Source organism: Zootoca vivipara, chromosome 1, assembly GCF_965207765.1.
Source record: "Zootoca vivipara chromosome 1, rZooViv2.hap1.1, whole genome shotgun sequence".
NCBI lineage: Eukaryota > Metazoa > Chordata > Lepidosauria > Squamata > Lacertidae > Zootoca > Zootoca vivipara.
Window position 1 is genome coordinate 54,980,107 of NC_142582.1, and position 11,314 is coordinate 54,991,420.

General features: G+C 46.2%; 1 protein-coding gene across 1 annotated transcript; it reads left to right on the forward strand.

The window, feature by feature from the left end:
* Positions 1 to 1,915: 1,915 nt before the first annotated feature.
* Positions 1,916 to 5,308, forward strand: LRRC10B (leucine rich repeat containing 10B). Its single transcript, XM_088664936.1, has one exon. The coding sequence runs from the start codon at positions 2,766 to 2,768 to the stop codon at positions 3,657 to 3,659; it is 894 nt and encodes a 297-aa protein (XP_088521062.1). The 5' UTR covers positions 1,916 to 2,765; the 3' UTR covers positions 3,660 to 5,308.
* Positions 5,309 to 11,314: the final 6,006 nt, after the last annotated feature.

An 11,314-nucleotide genomic window follows, 5' to 3' on the forward strand; every position in this document is an offset into this window, starting at 1 on the left:
GGGGAATAAGGAAGTACTGATCTGACTGTGTGCTACCGGTAAGCAAACTCTGTGTATAGAACTCTGAGGTTCTGATGTGCCTGCAAATAAAGTTAATGGAAAAACAACTGCTCATTTTTATGGGAGCTAGACCAGGATCTGAAAGAGCCTTATTTTTCTCATCCTCTGCATGTGCACTTATCATAAATGTTAGCCTCTATTTTATGGATGGGATTTGTAATTTATGCATTTTAGGCAGGTGCAGGAATTTTTTTCTACACAATGTGGCTACGGCAACATATTTACCCCTGAAGAAGTGTGCATGCACACGAAAGCTCATACCAAAATAAAAACTTAGTTGGTCTTTAAGGTGCTACTGAAGGAATTTTTTTATATTTACCCCTATAACTCATGTTTAAACATCCTCTTTAATATGAGTGTTTCTGTATCTTAAAGTTTACTTCAAGGGCAGAAGGCTGATTTAGGGTGATTTGGGTGCTTTGCTAGTCTATGCACCAGATTAGAAACCAGTAGCATGTAAGGGAGCAAATCTATATTATTATTTAGAACAGTCTATGCATAGCGATTGTTTTCACACAATAATCAGTTCTATGTGGCAGCTTAGAAATTTGAAGTCACCATGATTCCTGAAGCAAGTTCCCCAACTTAAACAGCCAGTCTTTGGCTGCCTGAATGTAAATGTTTAGCTCTTGGTTCACACTTACTTCTGTGTGTTAACTGAATGAAATCTAGTGTTTTTTATACTAACACTGATTTTGTATAACCAGAGGCCAGAGTCTTCATACAACTGTTGTACCTTTTAATGGTTTGCCTCCTAATCTGATACTGTATTTGTTGCACTGACTTCCAGCAGCAGATGTGACGAACTGACGTAATACGACAATCAGTGCCAAATGCGCACAAGAAGTCTGTGTGGATCCGCTTTTTATAGATTATTGAAGTACTCAAAAAAGCTACTTTTGCCACCAGTGCCTTAAAAACCAGCTCATGCGGAGTTCTGCATCTACTCTCGTGGCTTTTGCACCACAACTTGGCACCATGGGTGCAAATCACTGCAGGCTGTGGATACCATCAAGCAAGCAGTTGTGACAATGGGCCCTCAGTTTCTCAGCTGTAAAATGTGGAGAGCAATCCTTCAGTTGTTACAAGGATCAAGCTCTTTAAAAAAGAATAAGCTACAATCTTCCAGCACTTTCCTCAGAAATATACAATCATGGCAATAGGCGTTTACTAATCTGCTAGCCAGTTTATGGGTACTTCAGGGCTCTTAAGTCTGATAAGTCTGCTTACTCAAAAGTAAGCCTCAGTGGACACAATGGGGCTTGCTCCCATGTGACTGGGTGCTGTTAGTTAACAGATGCTACCCTGCAGTAGCATCCCTCGTCTCCACTGTGGTTGTTGCTGCTGCAGCTGCTTCCCACTCCCGCCCTTTTGCAGCCCCTCGTCACATGGGCGTAGCCATGGGGGAGCAGCTGCCCCCCTCATCAAGAAAATAAAAATACCAATTGCATCGCAGATAACTCGGTTCCTACCACTAACATAAAACCTGCTCCTCCTAATAAATCCTGGCTACGCCCATGCCTCGTCCTCTCTCACCCGGGACTCTCCTTCTGGGCTTCTGTACCTTCCGGGCGCCACATGCAGAAATGGAACTCGGCCGGGCAAATCTTCTCCACGTCCCTGCATCTCCTAGTCGCGGGTAAGGGGTCGAAGCAACGACCAACCTGCACCTGTTGAATTGCCACCTGTTAGCGCAGCAGTTTAAAGGGGCGGGAGCCACGTGTGAGGCGGTGCTGCCCATGGCGGAGCCGAGTGGGGCTTGTAGGGCGTGGAGAAGGGTTAGCCGAAGGGGGCGTGTGGCCGGGACGAGGCTGCCGCTGCTGCGGGTGAGCGAGGGGCGGGGCCGGCCACCCCGGCAGCCGTTAAAGGAGCCCTTGCGCAAACGCCTCCCTCCTCCCCTTCGAGGACGGAGCCACGAGGGCCTGGCCACGAGGCGTGGCTTCTCGCGCGCGCCTCACGCCCCCCCCCTCCCCACAGCTCAGTTAGCCGGATTGGTTAAAAAAAACTCCTCCACTCTTCGCAGGCTGTGCGTTCTGTGTCGCGGGAAGGGGGGTGGCGGCGGCGGCGAACGAGAGCGTAGTCCCTCCCCGTCCGAGGCGTCGGGCTCTGCCATAGGCGGGCGATCCCGCGTGGGGGTTTCCATGGCGACGAGTCGCTAGGCGCCGGGCTCGTGTGTGTGGGAGCCGAGCTCAGACCTAGCAGGAAGCCCCGGAGCGAGAAGCCGGGAGGGCCGAGGTCAGTGCCTGTCTGGACGGACGCGCGACGGGGCCACGCGAGCGGGGTCCCTGCTGTGGGCTGGAGCGGCTGCTCGGTCCCGGTTGCCCTCCAGGAGGAAAAGGTGGGCTGCGAGAAGCAGGCTGCGAACAAGCAAGCAGCTCTGAAGCGGGAGTTTCGTCCGCCCCACGCGCCAAGAAGCGCCTCTCCCGCGCTCGAGGTCCCAGGAGCGCAGGGGGCCACCACCAAACTCCGGAGGAGGCCCGGCTCCTTGGGCAGGGAAGCTGTTCTGAGGGACAAGGAGCAGCAGGAGGTGGTGGCAGCATCAGTTCCAGCCCTGGCAGGGGGAACCATCATCCAGCGAGCCCTGGTCCTAACCCCCGCAGGCCAGCCTGGTGGTGGGCAGGGACCTTGGTGGTTGCCATGTCTCATTGGAGCCCACCGGGCAGAGGTGGTGGCCTTAGTCCTGCTGGCAGCAGCCTGCCTTGGCTATGAGGATGGGCAGTGGCGGGTCCTCGGGGAGGGAGGAGCGGCTGCCATCAGCTGCCGAAGAGCAGCTGAGTGGCGGGGATCAGATGCTGGAGCTCTCGGGGCGCCACTTCAAGAAACTGCCCTTGCCAGTCTGTGCCCTGGGCACCCTGCAGAAACTGTACATCAGTGGCACGGGGATAACGGAGCTGCCTGAGGAGATTGAAGGGCTGCAGGAGCTGCGCATCCTGGCCCTGGACTTCAACAAGCTGGAGGAAGTGCCCGAGGCCCTGTGCCGCCTGCCCAACCTGACCCGCCTCTATCTGGGCAGCAACCGCCTCTTTGGGCTTCCCGCAGAATTCTGCCAGCTCACCACACTTCGCTGCCTGTGGATCGAGAGCAACTACTTGTACCACTTCCCTCGGGTTTTGCTTCAGATGCCTTGGCTGCAGTCCCTGCAGATGGGAGACAATCGGCTCAAAACACTGCCCAGCGGCCTGCCACGCATGAGGGGACTTCGTGGGCTCTGGCTGTATGGGAACCGCTTTGAGGAGTTCCCCAAGCCTTTGCTCTGCATGACACAGCTTCACATCCTCGACCTTGACCGCAACAAGCTGACTGAATTCCCTGACCTGAGCCACCTGCGGAGGCTTCGGCTTTTCTCCTATGACCACAATCCAGTGGAAGCACCGCCCAACGTGGCTGACACAGTCCTGGTAGTGGGCGAAGGGGCTCAGGAGTTTCTGGAGGCTAGGGAGGAACGTCTCCAGGCCCTTCGGGAGCAGGAAGAAGAAGAAGAAGAGCAGGAGGAGAACGAGTCTGAAGTTCTGCAGGCCCAGATGAAAAATGACTCTTCCATGTTGGATGATGGAGAGGGAAGTTACTGTGCCCAGGAATGTTCTCCAGAGACGACATGAAAGGCTACAACAATTAACATGGCTGCTGCTGTAAAAATAAAAATCTGATGGATGTTGGTAGGCTTTTGGCTCTACTGCTTGACAGGGTATTAGGAGCTGGGCATGCACTAGGCTCAGGAGGAGCCACCATCTCTGAGGCAGGTTGACGGGACCTTGGCGATCCCTTGTAAAGAACACACGGCAGCAACTCATCAGAAGGCTTGCTGTCTTTTTTCTATGTGGAGCCATGGTTGACCCTAGTCCATATAGCTGTAATGCACTATGGGTAACTTGTAAGCACCCTACCGAGTCCTAGGACACAAGGGGTGGAAATAGGAGGTACTGTATAGGAAAAAGTATTCTCATGATGGATCATTTCCTTGCATCAAATCTTTGAAATGCTAGTCCTTTTGACCCTCACCCAAGACATGGGTAATGGTCACATCCTGGTGGAAAAGTACAACCTGCCTCTCTCTGGGCAGTAATCACCTCCTTGGGCTTCCTGCAAAATTCTGCCAGCCGAAGACTTGAAGTGACTTTCCTGTCCTGCTCTGAGAGTCTGCTGTATCTTTGGGCGATTCCTTTCTGGTTTTCTGATATGCTACAGTGAGTCTTGACAAGTCAGGATAAAGCCATCTTGTTCTCTCCCCCTTCCTACCTATTCTTACCCACCTTGAACTCTGAGCCCTGGAGGGCTACAGAGTTAAGTGTGTGAATGTAACATCTTTCATCCCAGGATTTTTTTATCCTACTACTGGAATTAGACTTGGAGAGAGAAACGTCCTTTGGACTGCTCCGTCCAGCTGTCAGGTTTGAGAAGAAGCTCATGCGAAAGCTTTGTTTGTGCAGAGAGCTCCCGGTCCAGGAAAGAGCTTTGCCTCCAGTCTTTGTATGGTGGGAAAGGAGCCTTGTGCCTTGCCCTGCTGCTTTTCCTGACTTTTTATTCCCTTAAAAGGGCACAGAAGCAAAACTGGTATGACCTGGGCCACCGCAGACTTCTTGTGGGTCTTGGGTGGATGGGTGGTAGCCACAGGACTTTCCCCCCAGCTCAGAAGGTGGCAGGTTCATTCTTGTGGGGGCTGTTGGGCTAGATTTGTATTAAATCTAAGCAATAAAGGCATGTCTAAGAAGGGAGTAAGAAAGGAGGAATGCGGGGAGGGGGGCACAAATTCTCAGGGAGGTTGCTCCAAAAGCAGGAGACCAAAGCTCTTGGGCGGCATCAGGGGCTATTTTTAAAGAGTATTGTAAACAGAATTATAACACCTAAGTGAAAGGAAGCAAGGTTCTCAGGCATTCATGTTGAGATATATATACTGTATGTATATAAACTTCTTTTTCCTCTGCCTGTTTCAGCACTCCACTCTTTTTTGCACTTCTTTCTGCCTCCCTGATATCTCTTTGCTTCTGACCCCCTCCCACTGTCCTCCTCCCCTCCATTGCTCTCCACTGTTTCTCCCCTTCCTCTCTCCTCCAGCACACACCTCTTCGTCAGCTGTGTTCAGTCCCTCTCTGGACCGATTCCACTATGTTCAGCCTCAATCTCGATATCTCTGTTGGCATGGCTATCCAAGCATTGCCAAAGTTAACATCTTTGTATTGGAATGAATTTCAAAAAAGCAATGGGTGTTTATGCTATGCTTCTAATTTTATTACAGTTTATTTCTCTTCCATTGGCTGACTGCCACAAAACATTGTGCTACTTATGCCATCTCTTTTCTTTCCCTATATACCGCCCCCACAGCCAGTTTTTAAGTTTCTGATGGAGTGGGGGAAGGATTCCTCTTCTGTGGAATGTTGTGCAAAGAGACTGAATGCAAAATATCAGTGTCACTTTGGGGTTGGTTTCAGAGAGGTGATTCATGCAAAATGTTTTCACACTCTTTATTAGTTCAGCCACATGGTCATCCTAACCCCCCACCTTTAAATAAGTCTATTACCCTAGATCTGTGGTTACACACCTGGGAATGTCATGTGCAGTTTCCACCTGACAGCTAATATGGTGTTGTTTACAATTGAACTCCACTGAACTACTGGCAATTATTGTCAGAATCCACTTCCATTTTTAGCATCGTACAGTTAACTGCAGCATGTTGATTGTGTGAATAGGCTTGTGCCTGAACTCTTGGTTTGCATATTGTCTTGACGAACTGCAGAGTTGGCAGGAACCAGTTTGAGCTTTATGCATTCTATTCCAATTAGGTCAGTGTTCCCTAAACTTTTTTGTTTCTCATTAAGAGTCTCAGCAGTTGTCTTGTTTTTATTGGGGTAACACCTTTGATTATTCTCACTGAGAAATAATTACTAACAAGCCTGCAGTGCTGAATTTCCCCCATCACAACATCTGATGGGAAGTGTTTGTATGGCACAGGTGACTTTTGAGAATGAAAGGCCCTGTTATTAGCTTGATTTTAATCTTATGTCATTTTAGCTAATATTTTTCCTTTCTAGGATGTTATACAGTATTCTAAAAGTCTTGAAACAAGCCCTTAATGGCATATGTCACATATCTCCTTTGGTATTAAGGACAGTCCACCTTTGAGAAAGTTATCCTTGGTAGCCAAGCCGTAAGGGCTATGGGAAGGTGCAATGGGAAAAGGTGCAACAGCTTTACTAATAATGTGGTGTGGCCCATATAGTGAAGAACGACGAGTATTTATAGTACAATGAAATGGCAAGAAAGGAATGATATTCTAATGACTAAATGTTACTGGGGTTTATTTGTATGCTTGGTTACATCCATACTAGTTTTATTTAAAGGTGCTGAAGTATTGCCTTTCTGAAATTAGCTGGAAACAGAATTAAAGTGGTAATTACACCTGGTACTAACTATAGCACTATATTGATTGCAATGCCCATCCCTATGGTGACGTCCCAAATATCTAAGATATTTACGCAAAGATCCCATGCGACTTTAATTAGAAGCTTCCACTTTATAGTTTAAATCTCCAGTTTCTTTCTGGGTTTTTTATGAGCCTTGGTTTTGCAGATGAATGACTCCTTAATCCAGGCACCCCCAAACTTCGGCCCTCCAGATGTTTTGGACTACAATTCCCATCATCCCTGACCACTGGTCCTCTTAGCTAGGGATTATGGGAGTTGTAGGCCAAAACATCTGGAGGGTCGCAGTTTGGGGGTGCCTGCATCAGTCAGTGCCTTTCCTCCAACAGGCTTGGGGACTTAATTTCTGTTTTCCTCTATTCTTTCTTTCTTTCTGAAATATAGCTGTTTTGCAATTAAAAAAGTAAAAGAAATATTAAGGGGAGGAAAACAGTATCTAAAATGCCCACTGGTGGAGAGCAGGAACTGATTTAATTAAAGGGCAAATGAATCAATAATGCCCAGACCATATTGAACAGTAAACAATTGGAGGCAAAAGCTGCAAGGAAGAAGTTTCTAATTAAAAGCACAATGGTGTGAGAAGTCTCAGTAGAGCTGTGCTTGCTGAAAGAGAAAGCTAGTGTTAAGTTCTTTTATTATCCTTTTCTAAATGAAGAGAATCACCACAAATCAGGTCTGGAGGAAACAGGCAACACAAGAGAAGTAGAATGCATCATCTGGATAATTGGTAAAAAGTGAATGAATGAATGAATGATGGCAGTTGCAGACTTAATGGCTAGTGTGCACTTGAGGCACTTAAAAATACGAAACCCTTTAACCCAAGTACAGTTTTTGAAACTATCGTTGCTCACTGTCCCAGGCCACTCAAAACCAAGTGAAATCAAAATGTTTTACACTGTTTTGAGAGGATGCATGCTCAGACTCCCTTAAGTCTTCAGGGGTGTTCCACAGACAAAGGGCAGCCACTAAGAACACCTCTCCGTGAGTGCTGTGAATGTTAAACTTGAGAGGATGCTTCCAAATATTATTGGAGCTTACAATGAAGCAGAGGGATGGAGGCCAGTTGGTCAGGTATGTTTGGCCCAGTTTGTTTAGGGCTTCATAAGTCCCAACACATTAACAGTGTGATCCTATACATGCCTACCTGGAAATAAACCCCACTTGAATTCAGTGGAACTTACTCCCTGGAAAGTATATAGGACTGCAGCCTATATTTAGCCTGTAAGGCAGTATAGAGCCAGTGCTGATGGTCTATCACGGGTGTCATATGCTTCTTGTGACTCATCCCCTTCAGAAAGTGAGAAGTGATGTTTTGTACCAGGTGACATTTCTGTACTACTTTTGAGGGGCTTACCCACAGAAAACACAACCACCTAACGTAGAAATTGTTAAGTATGAATTCTGAGCTGATCTTAAAAGAAAAGGCTGCAATAGAGCTTAAGGCAAGCATTCAGTGCTGCAACTTGAGTGTCTAAATTCGGATAAATAAATCCAGGAGCACCTGAAGACTATGAGCCTGATAGTATGGAGTGTGCTCAGAGTCCCAAATTCTTTCCAAGTCACATGATCTTCCAGTCTTTATTACTGTACGTTAATCATGCCTGCACATAATTACCATCATTTCACCTCTCATCCAGCTCCCTAAATTGAAGAAATTAAAAAGATAGCACTTGTATGCCATCTTTCCAAGAAATGCCCAGGTTGGTGAACTACACCCAACTTTGCTCATAAGGCAAAAACTGTTCAGCTCTTGCAGTAGGTATTCTTGGCAGGGTGAATGTCAGAGCTGGATTATTGAGAGAGCTGGATTGAGAGCTGGAGGGGACAAGGTAGCTGGAGAGCCTGAGCTAGGAATTGGGTGAAATCACTAGGTGGCCAGAGGCAGGCAAGCTACGTTCTCTCAGCTTAATAACAGGGGGGGAATAATAGCACTACCCCTATTTTTCAAGGCCATAATAAAAAGTACATGATGATGATAATAACAAATAATATATTTATATCCCCTTTATTGTTTATTTCCCCAATGCACAAAGTGCTTACAATAATCATAAAGAATAATAAAGCATATGTAAATAAAAATAATGCATGACAAGTGCTTTTAACATTTTGACAGTGCTATATCCATTTTAATTGATGCAGTTACTATTCCTTTAATGACCTTGAGAGCCTCTTCAGCCTTGCTGTGCAGCAGTAAGTAGAGGCTATTTCAAAGGCTCCACAGAAGTGCTCCAGCGCTGACTCGCAGTTCATGTAGAATAACATTTGTTTGGTTACAAACAAAGCTATTGTTTCATATTGTCTTGGGATCTGGAGTTCTTTGTTTGGGACGGAGGTACCACTGAGTCCTTGTGAGAAGCTGTGGCCAAACAATGTTGTGAGCGATTGGAGAAACGTTTTCATTTGTTTTCATTTTAAAGTAGTTGGTTTGGGCATTTTAGGGAAGATTTATTCATGAACACTTTTTCCAGGCTCATTCTTTCAGAGACACATTTTCTTTGTATCCAGAAATATTGATGCAGCTGCTAAAGATAACCCAATCCCTCCTGCTAACTGCAAATTACTGGTTCCCATTGCTTGATGCTTTGCAGGTACTGAAGTGCTTTTTATTCTGTGGGAATACTGGGAATTGCAGAATTCACAGGGCCTTGAACTCTCAAGTTCACGTTATCTGCACCTAGCATTGAAGAGTTATTATGCCAGAAATGGCCAAGCCCTCCCCCCCCAACCTCCGTTAGGAGTTTGTGTAAATGTTTTTTTTTTCTAAATCAGTGGGAGAATGCTAAAATAACACTTCCTGGCTTTTGCATCCCTAGGTTCACTTTATTTTTAGATCTCTCGCTCTCCCCCATCCTCTTCCTCTCCCCAGTATTTTTCATAGTTTTTGGGTGCTTTTTTCCCTCCACCCCCAAGCTTAAAGAACCTTTCAAAATCATGCACATTCCAGCTGGTGAGGCATTGGAATGAAAAGCACATATTGGGAAGCTTATTATAAAATCTGAAGTTGGCAGCACTTCTGCTTTGTTTATTCAGTAGAATTTGCATTTAGTTGTGGCTCTTTGAGAGTCCTGGGTTTTGATCTTCGTTGTCTTCATGGCAGTGTTTTGGCAGCACAGATCTTTTCCTCTAGCTTGTGTGAACCTTTGGAATGCACTGTACTGAATGTTGACGTGACTAAGTAGCTCATGTAAGAAGTCTGTAGGAATCCATGTTGGAGTCTCTGCATCTCATTCCTGGATGACTCACTTTTGCTGTCATCATGCCCACCTTCTTTTCTCTCTCTTTCTTTTTCAATCCCCTATCTTGTCCCTCCTTCTACTAAATTCCGTCAGGATGTACAAAGATTGTTACACCTTCATGATCATGCATGGCAAGGTGTTGTACTGCACAGAGTGGCCTCCTTAGTATATTCTTCGTCTCAGAGCTGGGCCATCCAGACACTGTTAAAAGATGCTGTTTTTACTCTGGCTTTTCCTTGTGCTCTTGTACCCCTGCTCTGTACTGTGTCTGGCTGAGCCATGTTCTCCCTGTCCCTACAGGGTGTACCCACGGCTTTTTTCCCCAGCCAGAACTCGCCAGAACTTAGTTCTGGCACCTCTCAGGTTGGGACCATTGCCATTCTAAGAGAACAAGGAAGGCATTCATGGTGAGTTCCAGCGCTTCTTTTTCTAGAAAAATAGCACTGGGTGTACCCCTCTTCCCATTCTGTTTTGTGTAGAAATACCTCAGGGGGAGCCATGAGGATTTGACACCCCAGCTATGCATGCTCACTAAAGGTCAGGCTTTATAATTACTTTTAAGGCCCTTACAGTGACAAGGTACTGTACGTCTGCTTAGGTATAGTTGAGAGTGTGCTGCATACAAAACCCAAAGAGACAGAGTGTGTTTTAAAGTGTGGGGCATAACTGTCTCTTGCAATTTTTGACAGCTACGGTATGCTGTTTTCTTTCTGAGTGAAACTGGGGGCCATTTCCCCCACTCCTTGTTCAAAGATGGATAGGGCTGCCACGGGTCCCATAGAATTGCTTTGGTGGCTAGATCTGGCCTCTCTTCTACCACGTGATCATCCTTTGTACTTATGATCACTAATTCTGAGATGAATGTAAAGAGTATGCATTTTACCTCATGAACTTGTTTTTTAAAAACACATGCAGCAGAAGACTGAAGTCTCTAGATAGACTTCTGCAGGCTTTGTTCCAGGATAACTGATCATGTACACACGCTCAAAAGGAACTCTGATTAGTTAGATCATACATAGCTTTGCTGCTGTCAAGTTGAGGGATTCAGATCTTACCAATCTTAAACTGGTTGTGTATCTGAACATCTTGAACCATCAGCGCTGCCTTTATTGTAAATGATAATAATAATGTTCTTTGATCACTGGCATGATATGCTTTGTATCTTGTTTTAGTATCAATGCATCTGTTTCCATCTGCGCTTTCTGACTGGGCTCCCAAGCCTACCAAGTAGAAAGGAAGTCTTTCTCTGAGAAAAAGCATGGTTTGGAAGGGCTCTGGGTAAACAAGACTACCAAGATGATGGAAAGAGAGGGAGGTATACTCCTCCTTTCAAGAAAACCCTTTTTTTGGGGAGCGGAAAGTTGGCAATGTAAAGAGAGTTGAGTATTTTAAGCTATGCTAAATGTAATATAATGATACAAAATGACCACGATGGCTCTTTGCAAGGAAGGAATATAAACAGGAACATCTTTCAGATGCCACAGCTCTGTTGAAGTCAGTGGACCATCTGTGCCCAGCTATCAGAGAAAGTCGCGTAAGCCTCTTGCAGTTCTGTTTCAAAGGCTCATCTAACTTGGAGGTTAAAAGTAGAGGCATCCTATC

Excerpts from the sequence above, each read along its gene's own strand:
- LRRC10B (XM_088664936.1), top strand. The coding sequence starts at position 2,766 with ATGAGGATGGGCAGTGGCGGGTCCTCGGGGAGGGAGGAGCGGCTGCCA.